At 35.6% G+C, this 27532-nt stretch overlaps 1 protein-coding gene across 1 annotated transcript in view; it reads right to left on the reverse strand.

Moving 5' to 3' along the window:
* The window catches only part of PSMD1 (proteasome 26S subunit, non-ATPase 1), a 91148-nt gene that overhangs the window by 57450 nt on the left and 6166 nt on the right, over positions 1-27532 (reverse strand). The window contains exons 4-16 of the mRNA XM_059167731.1: positions 27286-27455; positions 23748-23953; positions 21658-21801; positions 19454-19680; positions 15181-15241; positions 14164-14292; positions 12271-12359; positions 11282-11360; positions 10416-10589; positions 8680-8791; positions 7947-8143; positions 6657-6752; positions 5566-5630 (exon numbers count right to left, since the gene is read on the reverse strand). Of these exons, the coding sequence (XP_059023714.1) occupies positions 5566-5630; positions 6657-6752; positions 7947-8143; positions 8680-8791; positions 10416-10589; positions 11282-11360; positions 12271-12359; positions 14164-14292; positions 15181-15241; positions 19454-19680; positions 21658-21801; positions 23748-23953; positions 27286-27455 (1749 nt within the window). The remainder of the gene's footprint in view (positions 1-5565; positions 5631-6656; positions 6753-7946; positions 8144-8679; positions 8792-10415; positions 10590-11281; positions 11361-12270; positions 12360-14163; positions 14293-15180; positions 15242-19453; positions 19681-21657; positions 21802-23747; positions 23954-27285; positions 27456-27532) is intronic.

The raw sequence follows: 27532 nt of genomic DNA on the forward strand, positions 1-27532 counted from the left end.
CTTTTCAGGCTGACCCATTCTTAACCCATTCTTATGTCTCAGCCTATTGCTCTAGGGCTGTCCCTCTCCAGGTTAAGTTTAAGAAAATTACTTCAAGAAATGTGTTGGCTATGGAGAAACTCAGCATAAGTGAACCAGGTATATAGTCTCCAAACGGCAGAATCCTTTCCTAGAACATAGTTAGAACATAGACCTTATGGGCTCTGTATCATCTGCCAGAAAGAGTATACCTTACAAATTTAATCCCGAAATCTCAAAGCTTTAGGCACAGAATTCCCCCCAGCAGTCTAAGATTTTTCAGCAGCATGTTCTAGATTCATTTCACCGTGGCAAAAATGTTTTTTTTTTAACTTAATTCTCAATATTTCTCTTATATATTATTAACAAATGACACAAAATTTTCAGTAGAAAGAAACACTGAAAATACTGTACTCCCTGGACTACCTGAGAGTAAAGAAGATAACAGACATGAGAACTGTTAGTTTCCCACAAGACAATTTCATCTAAGTTGAAGTACAAATACATGTTTACCCACATGTTTTCAGTATTCACGTCCAATAAGTAGACTTAAAAAGAAGATTTAAAAAGTCATGGTTCAACATACATTTCTGCAAAGAAGACATCCAAGTGGCCAACAGACACATGAAAAAGTGCTCAACATCACTTAGCATCACGGAAATACAAATCAAAATCATAGTGAGATATCCGCTTCACACCAGTCAGAATGGCTAAAATTTGCAAGTCAGGAAATGACAGATGTTGACAAGGATTCAGAGAAAAGGGAACCCTCCTACACTATTGGTGGGAATGCAAGCTGGTGCAGCCACTCTAGAAAACAGTATGGAGGTTCCTCAAAGTTGAAAATAGAGCTACCCTATGACCAGCAATCACACTACTGAGTATTTACCCTAAAGATACAAATGTAGTGATCTGAAGGGGCACATGCACCCCAATGTTTATAGCAGCAATGCCCACAATAGCCAAACTGTGCAAAGAGCCTAGATGTCCATCAACAGATGAATGGATAAAGAAGATGTGGTACACATATACCACGGAATACTATGCAGCCATCCAAAAACCCGAAATCTTGTCATTTACAACGACATAAATGGAACTGGAGGGTATGATGCTGAGCGAAATAAGTCAATCAGAGAAAGACAATTATCATATGATCTCTCTGATATGAGGAATTTGAAAAGCAGGCCAGGGGGGTTCGGCAGGGGAGGGAAAAAAAATGAAACGAGATGGGACTGGGGAGGGAGACAAACCGTAAGAGACTCTTAATCTCAAGAAACAAAATGAAGATTGCTGGGGGGTAGGGAGGGAGAGAGAGGGTGGCTGCATTACGGACACTGGGGAGGGTATGTGATTTGGTGAGTGCTGTAAATTGTGTAAGGCTGATGATTCACAGACCTATACCCCTGAAGCAAATAATATATGTTAATAAAAATATATTATGGTTCAAGAAGGTCAAATGTCTGCAGTTATTTTAAAAGTAATATGTATGGGGCACCTGGGTGGCTCAGTTGGTTAAAGCCTCTGCCTTCGGCTCAGGTCATGATCCCAGGGTCCTGGGATCGAGCCCGAGCAGAGAGCCCGCTCCTCCTCTCTCTGTGCCTGGCTCTCTGCCTACTTGTGAGCTCTGTCTGTCAACTAAATAAATAAAATCTTAAAAAAAAAAAAAAGTAATATGTAACATCTAAAAGGGAAGAAATGGTAAAATGGAGCACATTCTAAAAAAGTAAATGACAGTGCATCAGAGAACATTTACTGTTCTTAAGAGATAGGACAGAAACTTTACAAATATTAAAGGTAATGAGAAAATTTGAGAATAAAAATGTTCTATGAGAGTTGCTTAGGAAAACAGTATTCTGATGGAAAGGCATGTTGTAGAAAGCATTGGTCTATAATGACATCTGTTTTGAATTTCAGTTGTACCATTTAGTCCTATGACAATGAGAAATTTTATTAACTATTTTGGAATTCAATTTCCTTCTTCTTCTTCTTTTTTTTTTTTTTTCAATTTCCTTCTTTTTTTTTTTTAAAATTTCCTTCTTTTTTAAAAAAAATATTTCTAAGCGTCTTCCACCTTTAAAAATTCTCAGTCGCAGGAAACAGCACTAATCTAAAATTTTGAGAATTTGGTTTCAATTGCAATTCCTAAGTTGATTACATTTAATTTTTTTCATCTAGAAATCTATAACTTTCAGACAAAATCATCCCTAAAGTCCAGTTTCTTCTACTTATAAAGAGTCATATTATGAAAAACAGAACTCAGAATGGTCCCTTAGAAATAGCAAGCATATAAACCACTCATTAGCTGGATCTCACTAGTCTAGGTAGTAAAAAAAAAAAAAATCTAAACAAAGCCTTTAGATTTTTAAGCAGCTCATGGGAGACATCTGCTGCCAAAACTGGGAATTCAGCATGAGTGTGAGCTACAGGAAACGCAAAGGCAGAATTGAATGTTAATTGCAGAACAAAGCGCTGTCAGGTTAAAAAGGGAAGAAAAAGTTTTAAAAAAACTCAGCTTCCTCTGTAGCAGAATATATATATCATGCCACTGATATATAGGATATGAAATATAAAATCACCAAGAGGAATTAGTAACTGGCAATATAGAAGCAAAACAAAGGAAGAGACCATCATGAGTAGGACTGTTTACACAAACCAACAGTTACTAAAGGTACCCCTAGAGAAATATACTTTCCAGATCAAGATTATCTAGTTCTCTGGTAAGAATTAAAACAAAAAACCCCTCTCTGGATAGCGATAAAACTCCACACCCCTGCCAACAGCACTCCTATCCTTGGATCTAAACTCCAGAGCAAAATCAGTGAAAGACTAGGGTCACAGTTTGGCTAAAATAATACACCAAAAAATGGACAGGGAGAAAACAGAACTATCCAACTTCTACTTTTACTTACTCCCCCGCCCCTTAGGAGAATGATATTTGGACCAGAAAGGTAAAAAGTAATGTTGTAAAGCTTGATCAAAATGAAAAACAGGGGGCGCCTGGGTGGCTCAGTGGGTTAAGCCGCTGCCTTCAGCTCAGGTCATGATCTCAGGGTCCTGGGATCGAGTCCCGCATCGGGCTCTCTAATCAGCAGGGAGCCTGCTTCCTCCTCTCTCTCTCTCTGCCTGCTTCTCTGCCTACTTGTGATCTCTCTCTGTCAAATATATAAATAAAATCTTTAAAAAAAAAAAAAAAGAAAATAAAAGAAAAACAGGTTGGAGCACCCAGGTGGCAGTTGGTTAAGCTGCCGACTCTTAGTTTTGGCTCAGGCTGTGATCTCAGGGTCATGAGATCAAGCCCTGCATCAGGCTCTCCCCACCCCACCACAGGCTCTGCTTCAGATTCTCTGTCTTTGCCCCTCCTGCTTGTGCTTTCTCTCTCTCTCAAATAAAGAAATACAATTTAAAAAAAAAATGTATAACAGGTACAAAGACTGGCTGGCTTAAATGAGTTCAGCTCTGTAAACTAAATGAATCACCTCCCTGAAAGAGAACTTGTGGTTGTCGTTATGGAACTACTGCTGACAAATCTGAGAAAAAAGAGAGAATGGCAAAGGTACAAAAAGACTACAAGTGGCTAAATAGTCTATGTTCAAAAACAGTAAGAGGGGGGTACCTGGGTGGCTCAGTGGGTCAAGCCACTGCCTTTAGCTTGGGTCATGATCTCAGGGTCCTGGGATCGAGCCCCACGTCGGGCTCTCTGCCCAGCGGGGAGTTCGCGTCCCCCCTCTCTCTCTGCCTGCCTCTCTGCCTGCTTGTGATCTCTATCTCTCTGTGTCAAATAAATAAATAAAATCTTAAAAACAAACAAACAAACAAACAAAACAAAACAGTAAGAGGACTCAAGAAACTAAGTATGGAGTCTATTGCAGATCTTTTAAAAAAATGTGCAACAGCTTAAGGAACATAGGTTTTGTCATACCTTAGAAAAAGAATCAATGATATGATACTTCTATGGATTACAAAAACAATAATAACCAACTAATCACTTATCTTATTTTAGAGGTATCAGACTAGTAGATCTGTGTAAATACTGTCTTTAGAATTAGTGAAGGCTCTTTAGTGTCTTTGTGAACAAGATGAACTAATGAGGTTTAGAGAACAACACAATGAAGGAGCCAATTGGCATGTGGCTGAACAGCCTTATTCAACAAAACCGGTGTAAGGAGAAACCTGATTACCATATCATATAGGTCTGTACTTCACTGTTTTATTCAAAATTTTTATCCACAGAAGAATAAAATATCTTACAGCCTATCTGGTAACTTCTTGATAAATGGAGTAACTTCCTATCTAAGATGTTACGAAGAAGTTCCTGTAGCCAGTTCACAATGGATGTTCAATCTTTGTTGGACTGTATTATGACCTTTAAACAAAGTCCACTCCCAGGAATGTGGGAGACAATCTACCCCAGAGATTAAAAGGACATGAGTGAGACTCATCTAACATGTACTTTGGGAACTTATTTTTTTGTAGAATTCCATCACAAATGAGCTACAATAAGCAGTGTCCAAATAGAGCTAAAAGAAGTACTTTTAATTTGCCTTTGCTAGATTTTAATATAAAGTATCTTAACCAGAAGAAACAATGGTACTTAAGATTGGAGATAAGCAGACAGTAAGAGCTGCAAGAAGTACTACTGCATCTGCCACCACTATTAGAGTTACCACTACTGTCATACGCTTAAATAACACTTAGTGCCAGAGGCTGTTCTAAGGGCTTTAGGTATTAATTCAGTTACTCATTCAAAAACACACTTCTTTTTTTTTCCCCCAAGATTTATTTACTTGAGAGAGAGAGAAGAGAAAGAGCACAAGCAGGGGGAAGGGTAGTAGAAGAGGGAAAAGAGGGAGAAGCAGACGCCCTGCTAAGCAGGGAGCCCTACTCAATCCCAGGCACCCCCCAAACATACTTCTTAAATAGGTACTATTATTACACCCATTTTACAGATGAGAAATTGGAGGCTCAAAAAGGCTAACAAGCCCAAAGTCACTCAGCTTGAAGTGGCAGAGCCAGGATTCAATCAGAGCAAACTGGTTTCAGAGTACGTCCTCTTAATCACAACTATCCTGGGCCAAGGGGATCTCCAAATCGCAAGTCCAAAATTGTTTTCTTAAATCTGCAAAACTTTCACCCTTCTGCATTGAAACAAAGCTTATTACCTCTTATTCTCATTAAAGAGCTTCAAGAACTCTACAACCCTATGTTAGATACAAGATCCATTTGAATTACCAATGTGTATGGAAAGAGGAGTACTAAACATGCTATTTGGATTTAAAAATTTAAGCAAACACAGGGAATGTTATGAAACAGACAAACAAAAAAACCCAACCCAGAAATAACAGTTATTTCACTACTTTTCAAATAGGTTCTTGGACTCTCAAGACACACTTGCTTCTTTTTCAGATCAACAATACTAATCTTATTGTTAAATGGTCTTCACTCTAAACCTAGATATATCCCTCAGATATTTAGTTTCTGTTTAGTTACTATTAAAAAAAAAAAAAAAAAAAAGGACTATAAAGAGAACCAGAAGTTAGAAATTATTACCTGAACAGAATGAACCCAAGTGATTCTACCGCTGCCCTCCGGACATCATCATTGACATCACTTACCTAGGAAAAATTTTAAAGGATGATTACATTATACCGTGCATTCCATTACTAGAATTAACTTATATGAGAGGCTCATATCATTCAAATGTAAATCAGACCTCATTAATATTAGAATGTCTTCCCTCAACTTGGGAAAAACTCATCTGAAATACCCTATTTCAGGACGTGGAAGCCCTTTAAGCTTGGTGAAGTTTAAGAACCAGGGCTACTTCTAAAGATTATTTCAGCTGCACTCTGCCTTTTGCAGGCTACACTGAAAATCTAACCATTCCTTCAGTGTTGTTTTAAAAAAAAAAGTATGTTCTAAATTCAAGCAAAACACAAACATCCACCATTTACAACATACCACATGCTGTACTGATAAAAAACTAAATTAATAATAAATACTATGAGAGGTGTGTATCTCTGGGAAGAAGATAGTAATAGTTCTAAACCTTTTCTGCATGGGAAGATGACCTGAGATTTACCTTCTCCTGGAACCCAGATGGTAGAAACCTACTAAGTTAAGACATATGTACAGTGTCCGTTTCATTACCAGGCAATACTATTGTTCATAAACTCTACCTGGGTTGGGAGGACTAGGAATGGGAAAAGCCTGTTGGAAAACATGGGCATTGGCTTTCCTGTGCAAGGTAGCTCTTGTAATAGGGTATGTTCCATAGAGATACCTGGAAGCTAAATTCATAGGCTATAAAAAGAAGTGGTTTTTATTGTTCATTAGGTTTCCCTCTCCTAGGGTAGCTGCACATACTCATGTGGTCATGTCCCTTAGAAATGAGGATGCCCTTTGGAGCTGGTTTTCAGAAGTTGCCCCTGAATGATATCAAGGACTTCTATTTGTACTGACATACTGTTTTTCTGTTCTATACTTGGCGCTTAGGTTATAGCTGATTTTGTGCAGTGAGTGAGAATCTGAACCTGACATCACTCATGCTAGTCATGCAGTGTGGGTGCTGCAGAAGCCCAGACATTTACTGTCCATCTGCAAACTGTCCTTTCTACCTCTACTCGAGGAAGAGTACTTACAGCAACGTGGAGCAGGCGTCGAATAGCTTTGTTGTTACCCGAGCCACAGTAAGCCATGGCTACAGTGTACATTCCAGATCGTCGAAGAATTGGGTCCTAAGAAGAATAATCTATATCAATCAACAAATTGTCATTTCAAACAGTGACTTCTACAGTCTAACTGGCACAGCTACATCCACCAGGAGAGTTGGTTTTAGGCAAGAAATGAGAAGAATGATTTTGGGGTTGGTAATTTTCTAAATGAATGTGGAAATACAAACTCTTAAATACAGGAGGAATTAACTCCTTTTAATTCCCAACTCTATGCAATGTGCCTGTACTGCCTTACACTGACTAGAAGTATCAACTCAAGTCCAATACCAACACTAACTACCTTCTCATACTCAGCTTCCATTTATTAAACAAGTAACAAAGAAGCTTGCTTCTAATTCTACATTGTAACTTGCTTACTTCATTCTTGAGGGCTGAGGGGAGCAGATATGGCATCTGAGAGCTGAGCAAAATAATGAGCAGTTTTGTCACTTAACTTTTAACAGCGACTCTTTTCACCAGACTATAGCGGATAGCATTAGCTACCACTGACTACCCACCACACACAATACCACTATCCAAATAAAATAAAACAAAAGGCAATGAAAAAACTCACCCAGATAAATAAGTATCGAGACTGGCACTGGTTTTTGATGAAAAAACGAGGTAAACTTTATATCTTATTAAACGGTTATTAAGTAATTCCAAAAATATTATTTCTAAAAGCAATCAACTTGTAAATTTCTAAAGAACTTCTTTGGATCTGCTTATCTGAAAATTACTGATCTGAAGTCTTAATTTAAAATTCTCAAATTAGTCCTATTAACTTGTTCTAATCAGTGCTCTCCTTTCCTACGTTCCATTAGACTTTATATATATTACATGGAGTATTATCAACATGTATAGCTAGGTGTTCTGATGGGAACAGACATAATTTCTAATGAGAGTGCTTCTTTATTTTTTTTTTTTTTTTTTTTTTATATAAATCTTTTTTTTTTTTTTTTTTTTTTTTTTTTTTTTTTTTAAGATTTTATTTATTTGACAGACAGAGATCACAAGTAGGCAGAGAGGAGGAAGCAGGCCCCCTGCCGAGCAGAGAGCCCGATGTGGGGCTCGATCCCAGGACCCTGGGATCATGACCCGAGCCGAAGGCAGAGGCTTTAACCCACTGAGCCACCCAGGCGCCCCGAGAGTGCTTCTTTAAATGCTGGTGATAAACAGGGTGTGATGAACTATGTGATAAACAATGTATCATCTCACCTTATCCCGGCACAGAGATTCAATGAGAGCATCAGCTTCCTCCATCCTCCCATACATTACTAATGCTATGCCAACTGCAAGACCACGCAGAATCTTCTCATGTTGAGTTTCCTGTGCATAACCGACCATGTCCTCAATAGCCTGGGCATTTTTAGAGCCCAACATAACCAAACCTAGGGCCAGGCCAGCTGCTTCACCTAGTGAGTAAAAAGTAAACATTAAAAAATAAAAATTATGTATCTAAAATCAATGAAAGATAGTTTACTGGAAGCGGCACTTATTATCATCACATATCAAAACAGCCATTAATTCTGGTAGCATTTTTTTCAAACCATTTGATAAAAAGCACATCCACATATTTATAGCTATGTTCCTTTTAAATCTTGATAGATTACCTCATCGAATCCTACAACGATTTCAAAGGAAACATAATGACATTATTCTACATTACCACCATGCAGTATAGATAGCTCTGAGACTCAAGTATCAAATAGGTCACTCTAATAAATTTCTATTTGCAAAAGTCAGTTATATAGACAGATACACAGGATATGTCATTTAAAAAAATCTATGTATCACAAAGCCTATTTTTATGAATTTGACAAACAGGGCAAAATCCACTCCCTTCTACAAGTAATCTATTAGATTTTTAAGAGGCTACAAAATATAAATAGAAAATAAATAAAGTTATATTAGTTAATCCTAGTTTCTTGCTCTGGAAAGAATCACTTACCTGTCACGGCATCATCTTGATAAAGGTTTGTTTTTAGCAAATCATACACATCCTGGCGCGCAGTCCCCATGGCAGCCAAACCAAGGCCCAGACTGCCACCATGTCGAACAATCTAGGGAAAAAGCATGGGCTCTGTTGATTCAGAACACTGTACTTAAAAGTCCAAGCTTTTATTCTGATTTAAAAATATATTGATATTAAACACGCAGAGCAGCTGACCTAGTAAGAATGAGCAAAGTATTTGTGAACCAGCTAGCCAGTGGTAACCTCGGCAATTTCAGTTTCAAAAGAATGATGCTTGCTGATACAAAATAATAATAAGTTGAGAAATGAATGAAAGTACGAAAGTGGAGGGAGAAGGTACAGCTCTCTTTCAGTAAGTTTACATGAGAAGGGGAGAAATATGATAACTAAGAGGGAGAAGCAAGGGTCAAAGAAAGATATTTTTTAGGACAGGTGAGACCTGAATATACTTACGGGCTGAGGAGAAGGAGCCTGAAGAGAGGAGAAAAGGTTATCTAACAGACCATCATTGTAAGGAAGTGGGAAAAAATGGGGTCAAGGGCAAAAGTAGGTCTTTATTTCAAGAGGGACACTTTAGCAGTCATGTGTCATTTTTGAGTGCACAGTCTCCATTTATAGGTAACAGTACCCCAATCTTGCTCGGAAAATACTCCTCTCCCATTGGTTAGTCTTGGTGGGATTGCCATTTAATAAGCACCCACCTTCCCCTACCCAAACTGTGGGATTGTGATCCAAAACAGACTACTCAGATGCTCTTTCACTAAAATTTTAATCTTTCCTTAGTGAAGTGACCCAAAACCATTTCAAGTTCATTCATCCTGACAGTAGGGCCCTAGAGAGATGATTCATTAGTTCCTGTTATCTAGATCCCTAAAACTGTCCTGGCTCTTAACTTTTGCAAGAATTGGTTTATCTGCTCTTCCTTTAATTATATAAGCTACTTTTGATAAACTCCTTGTTTGAAGTTAATCAGTGGAAGTTTCTATTGCTGGCAACCACAGGAGCTTTGTCTGATAAGAACAGCTGTACCTGAGACCAGAGGAAATGAGGCAAGATATAAATAAATGTACATAGTATTTGTGGATGAGGAGCTTATTAGGTAAGACAGATGATCCTACTGGCCTCAATCTTTTCACTGAAATCAAAGGGCGAAGTTGTCTGGCTTACTTACCTACTCTCCTAATAGCCTTCTAAAGAAGAGTCTACTCTAACATAAAAGCTAAAGTCTAAAATCAGAATTCTATTTCAAGGTTCTGTAAAGTAAGAACAAGTTGCTTAGTAAGTTTTTTTCCAAAGAATTACATTTAAAAAATATAAAATAGCAAATAATAAAGAATTCTGGTTCCTGAGAGAGTTATGCACTTCACTGGGACTTAGTTTCCTATAAAATAACAAAATTAGACTAAATGATTACTATGGTCACTTACAGTTATAATATTCCAAGACTCTTAAATGTGGAAATACAATACCTATTTTACAAATATATGGTACTTTATTCTGTTTGTCACATACAAGGTTTAAAGGACTGAGAAGCACAATTTTAGTTTAGAGAGAAAGAAAGATAATAACCTTAAAAAAAACAATTCCTTAAGAATAGTTCTATTTTTGGAATTTCAAAATCCTACAAAATTTCTATTCACTAAAATATTTTGGCAAGTATGTTTTCCTGGACTCTTAAGTAACAGAAATTAGTTTTTCAATCAAATACTTACATCATTGCTGGCATTCTTAAGCTGGTTAAGCAGATAGTCAATTATATCACCACCATGATTGGCATGAATGAGACCTAATGCATAGAGACCTCCACCTTCCTGATAGGCTGATCCTGGAGAGGTGTCCTTCGGAAGATAGGTTGCCATTAACTGTAATGCTTCTTTCTCATGACCCTGTAAATTTGAACCAAAACAAAAGTGTAAGAGAAAGTGAGAGTAAAAAATATGTATTTTCTATGACTATTGTCTTCTTTCTAGAAAATTCACTTTCTAAAAGAGGAGGAAATGGGTGTCTCCTCTAGATAACTTTGTAACTCAAATAAGAGGAGAGTTTTAAAAGACCCAATCACATCTTTGTTAGAAACAAGTGCTTTAATTTTTCCCTTTCTTTTATAACATTTCTCCAAATTAACCTTAGACTATACAAATAACTTATTTCAATTCATATTTTGAGAAATGTCATCTTCATAGGAAAAGGATTTCCACCTTCTACTAAAAACAAACACATAGGGGGATGCCTGGGTGGCTCAGTCCGTTAAGCATCTGCCTTCAGCTCAGATCATGATCCAGGGACCTGGGATCAAGTTCTACATCAGGCTCTCCGCTCAGCAGGGAGCCTGCTACTCCCTCTGTCTGCTATTTCCCCTGCTTCTGTGTGCTCTCTCTCTGATAAATAAATAAACAAAATATTTTTAAAAACTAAAAACTAAAAACAAAACATAGGTATTTTAATTTATTTACTTTATTCTTTCCTATAAGAGGACTAATCCGATTTAACAAAATGTACTTATGAATGATTTACAGTAAACTTTTATTTTTTTGACTCCAGAAATACTGCTTCTGTTATACTGATCAGTATATATTACCTTATGAATTACACCCAGACTGGCTGTCGCTGTAAATTTTGCCCAGTTAGTGGCCCTGGCCAACCATTCCAAGTTATCTCTGTAAGAAAAGAAAATTCAGCAATACTATTGAAATGAATTCCATAAAGCTTTTTTTATAACACTAAAGTCAAAGCATTAAAATTTTACCTTGAACTATTATAAATCATTTTACTTCATGGAGCTCAAGTTACTGCGGATTCTATTTTACCTTCTAAGTTCTTAGTATTCTGGACTTTAAAAAAATGCATATGTAATTTCATTATGAACAAAAGCAGAATTATATTAATATATCTCATGCAAAAGCCTATAACTTAAGCTCACTAATAAAGGTAACTGATTTTAACTTAAAACAAGCAGACATACACAATAAAAAATGTATAGGGGAGCCTGGATGGCTCAGTCAGTTGAGTGTCCGACTCCTGATTTTGTCCCAGGTCATGATCTCAGGGTTGTGGGACTGAGCCCTGCACTGGGCTCTGTGTTCAACAGGGAGTCTGTTAGGTATTCCCTTTCTCTCCCCATCTCCTCTTGCCCCACTTGTGCACATGGCACACGTACTCTCTCTCTTTAAAATAGTAAGTAAATACATCTCTGGAAAAAAAAATGTATAAAATAACAAAAATAGAATTTAAAATTCAGGACAGGGGTGCCTGGGTGGCTCAGTGGGTTAAAGCCTCTGTCTTCAGCTCCCAGTCATGATCCCAGGGTTCTGGGATCGAGCCCCACATCGGCCTCTCTGATCAGTGGGAAGCCTGCTTCCCCCTCTCTTTTTCTGCCTGCCTCTCTGCCTACTTGTGATCTCTGTCAGTCAAATAAATAAATAAAATCTTAAAATAAATAAATAAATAAATAAAATAAAATTCAGGACAAGTAGGCAAGGGAAGCTCTGCACATCCATGTAACAATGTCAACAGAGTCTCTATTAAAGATGAGTGTAAACCAAAGTGGAAACCTTCCAGTATATTTACCTAAGAAACTGGTCACTGGTAGTCCCACAGTGCATAAAAGAGTTTGCTATAACGGTTGCTGTATGACACACAGAATTCCGTACTGCATCCTACAAAAACAAATAGGTTTTTATCATGAAAAGTATTTATATATATGCAAAGTTGCATGGAGACATATAACCAGAGACCCTGTTTTGTGAAGAAAATATTAATAAACTGAACTGATATTTAAACCATGAATCTTGGATGTTTCTAAATAAAGATTAAATAGGTAGTTTATAAAAACAATCAAGTCAGAGTCTTATCTGTGGTCTTAACTTAAGATCAGTATATTTTAGGCAGAAATTTAGGTAGTAGTAGATTTTCTGTTTTTGAATAGTTTAATTTGCCATTTCTCTTCAGCATCTTTTCTATAGGTCTCCAAGGTATTAGGGTAACCTGAAGAGCAGTGCCCCACCTCTCCTCGCTCTGCACTTCTGGCAGTCACCAAAATGATTTTATTTTTAATAAAACTATATTATAAAACTATAACAAATAATTGTTGAAAAACACATTGTGCAATTCTGTGTCCATTTGCCATTTATAATTATTAGAAGTTTGAGAAGTATGATTTCATGTTTTATGCAAACACCGACGTAATGAAATAATATACAGCTACAAATAATACACAGCTACAAAAGAAAAGGGTACTGGGTAGTTAAGGTAGAAGGCAGGAAAATGAAGATTTTTCATACTATAAATCTTTTCATATTAAAACATTTTTTGAACCAGATAAACATATTACTTGGTCAAAGATTAAAATTAATATTAGTAATTGTTAGGATCAATATCTCAACAAAGGTTATAAAAATATCAAGATAAGAACCTCTGCACTCAAGGCATTTGCAGTTCAATGGGAAAAAAGACACATAAACAAACTATATTAATGTTCTGACCGTGCCATCTGTCCAAGTGCTACATATATGTATTTAAATAAAAAGGCAGCTAAAAATATGAAAATAAAACAAACACCACTAAACTTCCCAAGGAAGGTGAACACAAAAACAGGAGCTCAATAGATACTAATTCCCTCTCTTCTCAACAAATTCAAGGGTTTCTCCCTTCGTTGTATTTTTTAAAAGTTATTTTCTTGATCAAAATAAAATGCAACAAAGTATTCAATAAGAAATAAGTAATTAGGGGGCGCCTGGGTGGCTCAGCGGGTTAGAGCCTCTGCCTTCGGCTCAGGTCATGATCCCAGGGTCCTGGGATGGAGCCCCGCATCGGGCTCTCTGCTCGGCAGGGAGCTTGCTTCCCTTCCTCTCTCTCTGCGTGTGCCCCTCTTGCCTACTTGTGATCTCTATCAAATAAATAAATAAAATCTTAACTTAAAAAAAGGAAAGAAGTAATTAGGGGTGCCTGGGGTGGCTCAATGGGTTAAGCCTCTGCCTTTGACTCAGGTCATGATCCCAGGGTCCTGGGATCGAGCCCCAAATTGAGCTCTCTGCTCAGCAGGGAGCTTGCTTCCCTTCCTCTCTCTCTGTGTGTGCCTCTCTGCCTACTTGTGATCTCTGTCTATCAAATAAATAAATAAAATTGAAAAAAAAAAAAAAAAAGAAAGAAGTAATTAGGGGCACCTGGGTGGCTCAATGGGTTAAGCCTCTGCCTTTGGCTCACGTCATGATCTCAGGGTCATGGGACTGAGCCCCACCCGTCAGGCTCTCTGCTCAGTACCCTCTCTCTTTGCTGCCTCTCTGTCTACTTGTGATCCCTCTATCTCTGTGTCAAATAAAAAACTAAAATATAAAACAAAAAAAGAAAACTTAAAAAAACTGATCACATTTAAAAAAAAATAAGTAATTTAAAAAATTGTATTAATATTCAACAAAGAAATAAATACAAGAAGAAAGCTTCTATTATAGATGAATTTCCTACCTTTGTGTTTTTTAGAATCATGAGATCTGTGTTATTATTTCGTATTAAGAACTGTAGATGTAACTCAATAGCCATTTCACCACTTAAAATTTTAATCATTTTCAAAGTTTGGTCCTTGGGCTCTGGACTCTGCCAAAATAAATAAACAAACAAGAACGAAAATTCATATATTACTAAAATCCACTAAGCCAACTGTATTTTAACAGCCCTAGACTAGTGAAATTCACAGTCCATACACACACCAAAACTTATATTTTAATAGTAGGATCTAGAAAACTCATATATCATTTATTTGAGAGAAAGAATGATTTATTTCTTTAATAGCTATCACTGAGATATGATACCAGTTTGACGGAAGAATGCAATTCATTCTGAACAAGTTTCCAATATAAAACATTTTAATATTAAAAAAAATCAAAATATAAAGTAACTGATTACTGATGATACACAAGAAAAACAAACTCATAGTTATACAGAACAAACTCATAGTTAAGACAAGAAACTCCCTACTACAAACTAGAAAATCAAAAGCATTTTTAATCAACACATATATATGATCTCATGAAATAACAAGCCATCCAAGTAAAGAATAGTTTACATACCTGATAATCAAAAATCAAAAGTCTTGTTAGAGGAACATTTATATCCACACCCCCTTCTTCCATTCACTATGAATATTAAAAACAACAAAGGCAACTAAAGTGCTTCCCCTACAGTAAGTTGACATTTATTTGTTAGAGGCCATACTTTTGTCTCACCCTGTGACAAGTAATTCAGTTATTCTAGACAGAGTTCAACCTTTTGTAAGCATCCAAGGATTTGATTTCTTCTAAGTTAAATGCTTTCCAGAGTCAGTCCAAAATTTTAGCTTTTTACAGAAGATCTCTTTTTATTAAATGACTATAGTATTAAACTTAATATTAAATCCCTTTAAAGGCAAATATATAACACTTTAAAATAAAATATACTGTGGGAATATACATTAATGATAAACTCAACTTAAAAAAACATACTTACCACTTCTGGCGTCTTTCCTACAAGCACACTACCTGTCTTTTCTTCTGTTTCCATTGACTCACTGAAATAAAGAGAACCAAGAGCTACTAATCTGAAAAATTTTTTCTGAATAGTATGTATGGGTGACTTATTATCAAAATGAAGGTCTGACTCATGTTCAGATTAAATATTTTGCAAGGAAAAAATATTTAAGTATTTCCCTTAAGAAACACCCAAGATTCTATTAAGATGGAGGCAGCCTATAATTTAATTTCTTCCAAATAAATTCATAAAAATACACAAAGCAACTAACCAGGTTAGCATGGACAACAAATACAACAAAACTAGGTGAGAAAGCATCCCCCGCACTCCCAAAACACAGTCAGGTAGAGATACACTGTCACCAGCTACACCAGTTTGAAGTAAAGCAGGTGGGGCCTGAATAGCTCTTAAAACCAACACACCTTCTAAGTCAAAGCATGAAAATGCTGGGCACAGAATCCAAATTAATATGGCAGAAACAAAGGAAAAAGAAAGCCCAAATAAAAGGGAGAAAGTAAACAGACTTAAGAGATCTCAGATCATAAGTGACCATTTTGTTTAAAACTCTGTAACACAACAGAAGAGGAAGTTCTAGAGAGCAGTGAAATTAGAAAAACTATCCTAAATAAGCTTCTTTGCAAAAATTCAGGAAAACTAATTTCAGTAAACATAAGCTACACACAAGGATCAAAGCAAAATTCTATATGACATTAGAAAAGAAAAATTAGCCACCTGAGTGGCTTAGTTAAGTGTCTGACTTGATTTTTGGCTCAGGTCATGATCTCAGGGCTGTGAGATCAAGCCCCACATTGGGCTCTGTGCTGAGTGTGGAGCCTGTTTAGGATTTTCTCTTTCCCTCTTCCTCTGCCCCTCCCTGCCCTCACAACCTTGCTCTTAGAAAAAAAAAAAAAGAGAGAGAGAGAGAGAGAGAGAGAAAGATCATTTCAAAAGAGGTAAAAAACATTAAGAAAATTACGTAAGATATAAAAGAATAAAACATGTCAGAATTAGGAAACTCAGAAATGAAATAAACTAGGGAAAAATTAGAAATGAAGAAAAAAATAATTTTAGAAGATTAATTCAGAGGGGCAAATAAATACAACATGAATAAAGGACAAGGCAAGAAAGAAAAATTTTAATTAACAAGGAATAAACCAAATGCTACTTCCCTAAGATCAGGAATAAAGGATGTTCACTCTAAGGTCTACCCAATTGGAAATCATAGCCAATGCAGAAAAACAAAGCAGGGGGAAAAAAACATGAAAGTTACAAAGGAAAAAGTAAAATTGTTTCTATTCAGATGATGTGATTCCTATGCAGAAAATTCTATAGGACGATCTATATTACTAGACCTAATTGATTTAAACAAGGTTACGGGACTCAACATTAATATAAAAAATCAATTGTATTTCTATATATTGGCCACAATTAGAAATTGAAATTTAACATACCACTTACAATACATCAAAAAATATACATAGGAATGAATTTAAGAAAAAAATGTACAAAATTTCTGAACTAAAATCTATAAAACGCTGCTGAAAAAAATTAAAAGAAAATCTAAATAAATGAAGAATACTATGCTTATAGATTATAAGACTTGTATTGTTAAGGATTTCAAATTGTTCCAAATTGAAAAGATTCAACACAATCCCAATTAGAATCCTCCCAGTCTTAAAGAAATGCATGAGATCCAAAACAATCTTGGTGGTGAGGGGGAGAGAAGAGAGGTCAAAACTTTAGGTCTTCATTAACGTAATTTTAAGACTATAAACTTTAGTAATAAAAATATCATGGTACAGCTATAAGGAAAGATGAATAGGTAAATAGAAAAGAACAGAGCAATCTATCAACATATCACATGTCAAAGGCTCAAAGGCAATTCAGTAGGGAAAGGATAGTCTTTTAAACAAATGGTAATGGAACTACTGGATATCTGCATATTTAAACAAACTCTACTACTTCACACCACATACAAAGGGTTAAGCTGAGTTCTACCACACACCTAAACATAAAACCTAGAACCATATAGCTTCTGGAAAAAAGTGTAGTAGAGTATCTTTATAACCATTAAGTTTGCAAAGAATTTCTTAGATTGGGATGCATAAAGGAAAATTAGATTATCAAAAAAAAAAGCTTCCATTCATCAAAAAATACCACCAAGAAAAAGAAAAGATAAGCCAAAGACTGGGAGAAAATATTAACAATATAACAAACACAGGCGCCTGGGTGGCTCCATCGGTTAAGCATCTGCCTTCAGCTCAGGTCATGAGCTCAGGGTCCTGATCCAGCTTCACATCAGGGTCCCTGCTTCTTCCTCTGCTTCTTCCCCTGGTTTGTGCTCTCTCTCTCTCACTCAATCTCTCTCTCTCAAATAAATAAAAACTTTAAAAAATAATTTTATAGCAAAACATCACTTTTGTCACTGGAATGAATATTAAAGAAACTGGTAACACCTAATGTTGGCAAACAAATGCTAATATACTGCTGCTGGGAGGGTAAAATGGGCAACCACGTTGGAAAATAGTCTGGCAGATTCCTACCAAGTTAAACATATACCGTTTGACCCAGCTATTCTAATCCTATATATTTATCTAAGAAAAATGAAAACATCTGTCCACAAAAAGACTTGTACAGGAATGTTCCTAAGAGTCCTGTTCTGAAACAACCCAAATGTACATTAATATAATAATGAATAAACAAACTGTGGTATATTCATACAACAAAATGCTGCTCAATAATGAAACGGAATCAGTTATTGATTCACCCAAAAAACACAGATATTCATCATAAATGTGCTGAGCGAAAGAAGCAGAAACAAAAGAATACACACTATATGATTCATTTTTATAAAGTTCAAGAACTGGCAAAACTAATACATGTTGACAGAAATCAAACCAGTGGTTGCCTCAGGGGCACGGGTTGAACTCAAAGGCCAGAAAGGCAGTTTCTGGGACAATAATACAGGTAATGGTTATATGGGTGTTTAGACTGTCAGAACTCATTGAACTGTATTATGAGGATATGTGTATTCTTTAGTATTTAAAAGTATTTTTCCATTAAAAGAAAGAACTGAAGAGCTAAAAAGGATTAAAATAAAGTGAGAAATAAAGAGGAGCAGAAGATGAGAAAAGAAAATCTAACTTACATATAATAATAGGGCCCCAAAAAGAAAATTAGAGGGAAGAAAACAAATACTAAAAACTAAAATTCAAGAAAACCTTACCGAGGGCAGGACTATTTCTGGTGTTTTTGAGGACAAGTTAGAAGGCCAGTGAAATCTGAAAGCAATAAGTAAGGAAGAAAGCAGCAAGAGATGAGTTGAGGGCTTTAGAGAGGACAGATCATGTATAACCTCGCAGGCCATGTTCAAGACTTAGAATTTTATATGAAATGTGTTTTGTAAAGTATTGCAGGTTGAGACAGTGATGACATTTAAGGTTCAGAAAAATAACTCTTCCCTGCTGTGTAAACAACTTTAAAAGGAAAAATGTGGCATAAAAGACACTTTTTTTTTTTTTTTTGAGGGAGAGAGAAAGGGAGAGAATCTTAAGCAGACTCCACACCCAGCATGGAACCCAATATGGGGCTCAACCTCAAGATTCTGAGATCATGACCTGAGCTGAAGTGAAGAGTCGGACACTTAACTGACTGAGCCACCCAGGAGTCCCATAACAAAGACACATTTAAATATTTTTAATAAGTAGCCTAAATATGTAAGGAAAAAAACCAGGAAAATAAAATCTAGTACTGTATTAGCTTAAGATAAATGTATATTTAGTTTTAAAAGAAGCAGAAAAAGCTGGAAATGTTTCTTACTTTCCAAGTATCTAAAATCTAGCCCACCTAACCCATGAGTTGTTTTTTTTTTTTTTAAGTAGGCTCCATACCTAGTGTGGGGCTTGAACCCATGACCCTGAGAGCAAGACCTGAGCATCTGATTAATATACTAAGTCACCCAAGTGACCCACACGTCTGAAATTTTTAATTTACGTGGTTAGGTAGCACATATGCAATTGGCCCTCCCTGTCAATCACTTCTATTTCTTTCTAGAAAGGTCCCTTTCTTTGGTATTCTTTAAGGTGCCCAGCAGAGTGCAAAACAGAGCAATAGCCTTATTAAGACTTTACAACCTAAGAAAACTAATTCTGAAATTAATTCTTAGACTATGTGGTCAATGAATATTCCACCTATTTGCAAAATGAGATAAAGATTGTTCAATTAATTCTGGTGCAGAAAAAGATACTTATACCTGTCTTTCTCTGATCCTGGAACAGTACCCGTATTGGTGGATCCAGGCACAGAAGCAATAGGGGTACCAACAGTTCGAAGATTCTGGATTACAGATGACAAAAACTGCTGGCTAGCACTTTCATACAAATCAAAACAAATCTGATAAGCCATCAGGAGGTTGTCTTCCTTTACCAGTTTTTCTAAGATATCACTCACAGCCTGAGGATCATCTAAGAAAATTAAGCACTGAAATGCAGATAAAGAACAATTACATAATAATTGAAAACTCTGTCTACAAAATACTTAACACACTGACAAACAGTTAATAATACAGGAAACTTTAAAATATAACCACAGGCAAACTGGGGAAGATGAACTGTTCTAGCACTCCATTTCTTTAAAAAAAATTAATTTAAAATTTTAATTCTAGTTCTAGCACTCTATTTCTGATCCTGGCACTAGACAGAGTTTTCCTGAAAATGGCATCTGATTGTACCTGGCAATTAGCAGTACTCAGTAACTGGTAGGTGAATGACTCTCAGCTTTTTCAAATCTTACCTGTATTTTATTATCAAGTGCTCCTTAATTTGAATTTTCTGCTTAACCATAAATTACAGGGGTCATTCATTTATTTAACGGACATTGTATCATGCTGGGCCAGAATAAAAGGCACTAAAATGACCATTTGGACATATCTCTCTTCTTACTCTTATGATCTGTCACATGTTTTAATCAAACTATCCAATAAATTTAGGACTTTATTTTTTAAGAATTCAATTTAAATTTTGTTTCCTTAAAGTAGCAAATAGCTAATTTCAAAATGAACACATTAATTAAAGTGTTAATCAAATTAAGAATAGGAAATAATGGAAACAAAATAAATGACCAGTAATAGAGAATGGTTAAGTAAGGCAAAGTACATCCACTAAATGACTACTGTAGAGTCAACAAAAAGTTGGAGCAACAGTTTGTGAAGACTCAGAACATGGAAAAATACTAAAATTGGAAGGATGTATATAATCGATACTATTTGCCTCCAAAGAAAGGAACTTAGGAGTTAAAGTAAAAAAGTGGAAAGACTTTTCACTGTATACCCATTGGTTCTTTTCAAATTTTGAATCACAAGAATGTTCAAAAAAATGTATTTTAAAATGTGAAAGTTTTATAAAGCTTTAAAAGGACAATAAATAAAACAGCTAAAAAGAAATAAAATTGCCTCTGAGAAATAAAACTGATATACATAGGTAAGCAGAGGACTATGATTTTTCATGTGTTTTAAAATACAACAACAAAAAAAAAGATTAAAAACTATTTAGAATATTTAGAAGCAAACAAAACTCCAAAGACTATAGAGATTAAAGTGAAAAGAAATACACTAAAATATTAACTTTGGGTGAAATAAATGATTTTTCTTCCAGTCTTTCCTGTTTCAAACTTGCTTCAAAAAGCATTTAAAAAAGGATGTGTTACTCTAAATTTTAAAAATGTATAGAGAATGACTATAAAATAGCATGAGACTATATTACAGTGAAAAAGTAACAAAACCTGTGATACAATACTATGCTCTAAGCAGAATATAAAAATTTATACAGTATGGTAATTGTTAAAAAGCAAACTTCACTTCCAGTCAAAAAAATCCAATGTAGCCATTAAAATGTGCTAATAAATGAAAGAAAAAAACCTATGCATATCTTTGAGAAAAGGCCTGGGGAAAGGGAAAGATACACTTGGCATTTTCTGGACCATCTTAATTTTTAAAAATGTGCAAGCAAATTCATACATGAAAAGAGATAAAATATACCTAAATGTTTTGGTTCTGTTTGGGTAATAAAACCAAAGATCATTTTTACACCTGAAATTCACTTTAGAATGACACAACATACATACTGTTTTTACCTCTTCTACCTTTTATTTTTTCTTTTAACCTAGTTTCCAAAATTTCTTTAAATGGCTGCAATACTTTCAAATATAAAAAGAATACACAGAATGCATGAAAACATAGCAGTTTTTTAGTTTTGTAAGATTGCTTCTTACCAGTAAAAAAGAGTATAAGTGTACACCTTAATTGTCACAAGCTGTTGTGAAGATCAACTGAGATACATGCATGATACCATTAGAGGTACACAATGTAACGTAATGCAATGTAATGCAAATATCACAGCCCAGCACTGCGGCATAAAATAGTGTGATAGGAAGTAAGATAACATCATGTAATATAAGTACCTGACAAACATTGATGAAATCGGGTTTTTCCAGGTTCATGTAGATTTTAACTAGAACCCTTAGTACCTTATTCCGAAATTGTTTATTCTGCATTAAAGACATGCAGAGCTTGAGGCTATAAGCTAGCATTCCTGGGACATCATTCTGAAAGATAGAATTTCAAGATACATCATTATCTGGTTACTGATGCATTGTGTTTATTTGGTAATCAAATTATTTTCATCTACATTCTTTAGTTATTTTAAGCAGTCAAACATTTATCTGCAATTTAAAAAAACAGAACTTAAAATTCAACATTTTAGATTAAAATCTTGAAGAAAATTACTTATTTTCCTGTTTTCATGAAAAAATGGGTTGAAAACAATATTTAATGATCATCCTGAATCCTTACTATGTCAAGACAGAACACTATAAAAGAGTGGTGCTGTTAATTATTAAAAAAAGATATATACAACTGTCTATATACCAAGTGGTTACATTTTTCATAAAACTGAAAACTGACTACTGAAGTCCTTCATTCTTCTGTCTCCAATCTTGCTAGTCCTCACGTCTTGCTGCCTTGCCTATACTTGAGAGCCAGGAACACCGCAGGATAGAACTATTCTCCAGCTCTGAGTGACTCAGGCTTCAGGTGCTGTCACATCTAGCGGGTGCTCTTCCTAAGGAGATTCTGACTCCAGACTATGTATATCTTGCAGTTCTCTGAAGCATCTTTAGTATCTGAGATACCGACCTATAAAAGTCCCTTCAACATAAACAAGCATATTGAAGAGCTATGGGAGTATTTCTCAAAAAGCAAGTTGTGACCCATTAATGAAATAAACTTTATGGGACCAGTATTTTTGATGAAATACAATTTTAAAATATCAGTTATATCAGAAGTAGTGAAAGTAGGTACTGTTTCATAAAACTTAAGTCATATCCACATGCTCTGGGATGCAAACTAAGATGGATTTCTTACTCTGCTTTGTTCTTTTTTTTGAACACTGCGTATCTTTACTTTATATTTTTATTTGCTCATCTGCCTATTCCTCCAGTGGATTGTTCCATCTCAGAAGAAACTTTGTTGGTGTCATTTGCCACAACATCTCCAATACCTAGAACAATGTCTGACTGAGTAGACACCCAAAAGTATTTGTTAGTGAATGAAAACAAGTATTTTAATTCTATTCACTGGAACAAAGGGAGAGGCTACAATTGCCCAAAAAATGAAACCAAGTAAAACAAGGTTCAATTCTATCACATTAGGTCATTTACTCATTTAAATCTTGTCACTGCTGCTGAACACAGATATTAACTAACAAGTAACACAATTAATTAATCACCATACTGTTAAACCCTATGAAAAAACATAAGGCTCCAAGAGATTAACAGAAGATTTGGATCTAGTCTTTGTAGTAGGGGTAAAGAAGGATATCGGGCTGGGAATCAATGGATCTGTAAACCAGTGACTGTTAAGCTGAACTCTCAATCTTGAACAGGAATAAAGCAGATAAAGAAAAGAAAGGGTATTTCTGGCAGAGGCAATACTTCTGGTAAGGGGAATGGAGCAGGGTACATCTAGGAACCGAGGCAAGGCTGCAGTGCAGAGAGCCAGCTCATGGAGACAGACAGGCGGCGAGGCAGACCAAGTGGGTGTGAAGCTCAAATGTCCATTTAACTCAGTCTTGCACCTTACTGACCATCTCCTTACACTGATTTACTACAACTATCATAATTATTAGAAAACACCCCAAATCAAGAATCTAGTCTGTAATTTTAGCCATAAAACTAAACTAAAACTAAACTAAAACTATAAAATAGCATTCTAACAGTTTATCAGTATAGGCTTCTTAAAAAGGGCAGGATAATTAAAACAACTTCCCCATGTACGACTACAAAGTAATGAATGTGGTAAGATAAAAGCAGGTACTTGATGACCACAAAAGACAGCCAAGGTTCATACATAAACATGAAAAGAAAATATCTGGCAAAAGAGCACTTTATTATTCCTAAGATTTTCTCTTCACTACCCATGGTTTTTAGTTTTAATGACTTGCCTTGCCAATTCCCCATCAATAACAATCTCTAAAATCACATCATCTACCTACCGACTCCAATATAGTCTTCTCAAAGACATCCAGTCTTCGTGTCTCCAGAGCAATACCAATAGCCTGTTTATACTTGTGATCGTCTAGACATCGCTGGAACATTTTATTTACAATGCCTTCCAATCTCTGGTCAATTGGCTTTTTTTCACCTTCAGGCAAATCTGCATTTTCCACACACTGCTTGGTGTAGTGATCAATGCATTTTGCTATGAGGAAAACAAAATAACGAATCATCTTATTAACAGGGCTAAACTACTAGAAAAGACAAATGCCTACATTTTTTAATCATAAAAATTTATGGGATAACTACAGAGTAATAAGCAAATTAAAAAAATTTTTTAACTCTAGATGTTATACATTCAAATTAGTACTATTCCCTTCATAACAATTATACTGGAGGGTTTACAAACTAATCCCAACAAGGCTGACAGTATTCAAAACATTTCTTTGTATTATATTTTGACCATTATATTACTCAACTGTACTGCTTATTAGACAGCGTTGGCTACAAACAGCTACTGTTTTCACTTTCAAAAACAAATACTTGCTATTACTGAGGATATTTAAAAAGACCTATTGTAAAAATTATCACAGAGCAATAAATTATTAGACTTCCTCAAATTAGTGAAACTAACTAATAGCTTAAGACAGTAGAGGCCCTGTCTAAATCATCTTCCTAAAATACTGGTGAATGTCCTGAAATGTATCACAGATTCCAAAGGCAATTCCAAAGATTTCCAAAAACCTTTCCAGCAACTATAGCAAATCTGTTGAAATACTGTTGCAAAGTAAGGTAGGTGAAATCTATGCAATCCCCACTCGCAGCCCCCCACCCCCACTGACACTGCCAGTCTTAAAATTCACGCAGCGATATTATCTACATGCAGGCTTTGGCTTTCATATTACACAATGATTTGACTGAATACAGCAGACAGGGCAACATACTGAAGGGGGCCAATAGGATAGTTGTTGAGAAATATTTAAGTTTGTTTACAATTCACACTACTTTACAATCACACTTTAAACTTATTAGGAATAACCAATAAAGGGAATTTCCCTAAGCCTTCTTCCACCCTCATAAGGAAGACAGTTACCCAAGTGAATGACCTAAAATAGTTATACTCCCTATAACTCATTGACTTGTTACTGTCCCTTTCAAAAAGAAAGGGTACATGGACAAAATTAATTAGTCAAAACTACAGCCCTGGGAAACAAATGATTTGAATTAGCATAAAGAATTACTGGTCCACTAGATGGCCCAAATTAAATGGATCTGTATTTTGGGAAAAACAGAATCCTTTTACAAAGTGGAATTTATCACATTCAGAGGCCATCCAGACAGAACTATGAAGGTTTACATACAGTTAATAAGGACAAGGTGGCAGTCACAAGGCAGATCTTAAACAATCCAGGTTGCAGAAAATCTTTAGCAGGCCCTAATAGAACGTTTTAAACCAAACGTAATTAAGTGAGAAAACATTACACCTACTCTACCAGAAAAGAACCTCAGAATTACAACAGTTGGAGAATTTTCCTTAAATTGTAACTGAAGGGGAAAAAAAATACCTCCTAGGTTTCAAATGAGATTCATGCTTTCACTTACCAAGTTTATATCATAACTATATCCCAGAATCTAGTCTCATTCCCAGCTGAACTCTTTTTAGAACAGAAAGAAAATTTACTAGCCTTGAATTTTCTGGATATATAATATTCATTAAGATTCTAGGAAGTCTTTCTCAAATTCTATTTTGTGGATCTCCTCACAAATTTCACTGATGGTCAAAACAATCCATTCCTTATTAAAGATTTTATTTATTTATTTGAGAGTGCGCAAGAAAGCACGAGTGCATGCACAGGTGAAGGGGAAGAGGGGGAGAGGGAGAAAGATTCTCAAGCAGGCTCTGCACCTAGGTTTGATCCCTCAACCCTGAGATCAAGACCTGAGCCAAAACCAAGAGTTGGGACACTCAACCGACTGGACCACCTAGGTGCCCCCAAAATAATCCATTCTAAAAGTCCCTACAAAACTAGAAGGGTGAACCCCACTGCCACACAAAGAAAAGCAAACAGAACTGGTCTATTTATCAACAATTGCCTTCTACAAGCTAACATGATACATAGCATTTAGAGAGCGGGAAGGCATCTACCACATTATAGTACCTTATAGACCAACAGCCCTGTTTAAAACGTGATCTGGAAAAGAGTAGCAATGCACATTATTGTAGAAAAAATTATCAGTACTCAGCAAAAAAACCCTTGAAATAAGAGAAGAGAGGTTAAGTGTATTTAACTCCCCATTTCTAACTCGATATAGAGAAAGTGTTCCATGTTTCAAATGTTATGGTCTATTCTTTAAAACCACTCGTTCTTTCCATAAGATTTATAGATGAAAACTCCAATTCAATGAGCCCCCAACAGCAGTAAGTTACATGCAACATTTTCACACCACCATGGCAAAAACTTTAAAATCATAAATGCAGAATTCTAGTTAGAACATCAGAAACATCTCAAAGTATCCCTTCGGACCAGTTTGTGCAGCACTTTCCAATTTCTGAAAGAGGATATCAAAGTTTTCTTTCTAAGGGTTCAGGTGAATAATGCAGACCTCTTCTAAATCAGCAATTAAAAAAAGATCTCCATTGCACACCACTGAGAGACATACCCTTGGGCTCTCCATAACTATGACCAAAAGCCTGAAACTCCTACAGACTTGTCTGATGGGTATATAGTCTGTTCTTTCACCTACTAGATCAGGAGTTTTCAAACATTTTTTAAAGCTACAAATCTTTGAATAAAACATTACTTAGTTATAGTTTAATTTACAAGATAGAGAGCCCAAAGTCTTGCCAGTATGCTATTCTCCACTTCAAAAATGAAGAAACAAAGGAAAAAATGATGGTTGCTAGTAGAAACAATATGGATTTTGAAATAAGCCGGAGTTTTAAATTCTGACTCTCCTATTTAATGGTCACGTGTCTCTATCATCTCGAAACCCGAGTTTTTTAATTTGTAAAACAGGGAAAGCACCTTCCTTATGGGACAGCTGTAAAATAAACCATGCCATGAAGAATGAGTGGCACAGTGCCTGGCAAATGGAGGTAGTCAATAATGATTTCCAGTATTAGAAACAGCTCTACAAATTGCTGCCCTTTAGTTTGTTACTCATAATAATCTAATTTTTTTATAGAAAAGAATGCTCATTGGAGTAATAATAACTACCTTTATGCTGATTAGGCTAAGATAACTACCTTTATGTGATTAGGCTACTTCTGATTAATTTCTTAGATTCATTCTTAAAATGTTTTTTGAGGTGTCTTGACTATAACTTACTAATGTCACTGTTCATTATGCCAAAAAAAAAAAATCACAAAATTGGAAGGCAGATCTAAAAACTCAGCTTGCATAAGATTATAGGTCTGTGAACTTCCAATTAAAATTAAATTTGGCAACAGCAAGAAGTAATTCAGGAAAAAAATGTTATATGCACTACAGCAAGAAAAAAGCCAAAATAAAGCTTTACCAGATAGAAAATAATTACCTATAATAGTTTCCACGTATTCAGAGTTGTCATTGACATTGAAGAGGTCACCAGCTCCAAGTGCATAATTCAGAGATTCCTCAAAAGCCCCAAGGTGATAAAATACTTTAGATGCCACTAAGGCCGCAAACTGCCGACTCCGGAAACCTTCATCTTCATACAAAACTTCTCTGAAAGAAATTAGGAAGTATAAGCCTAGCTCAAATTGGTTTTCCTTTAAAAATCCTAAATTTAAATATATTTAGTA

This window comes from Mustela lutreola, chromosome 3, assembly GCF_030435805.1.
Source record: "Mustela lutreola isolate mMusLut2 chromosome 3, mMusLut2.pri, whole genome shotgun sequence".
Classification (NCBI taxonomy): Eukaryota; Metazoa; Chordata; class Mammalia; order Carnivora; family Mustelidae; genus Mustela; species Mustela lutreola.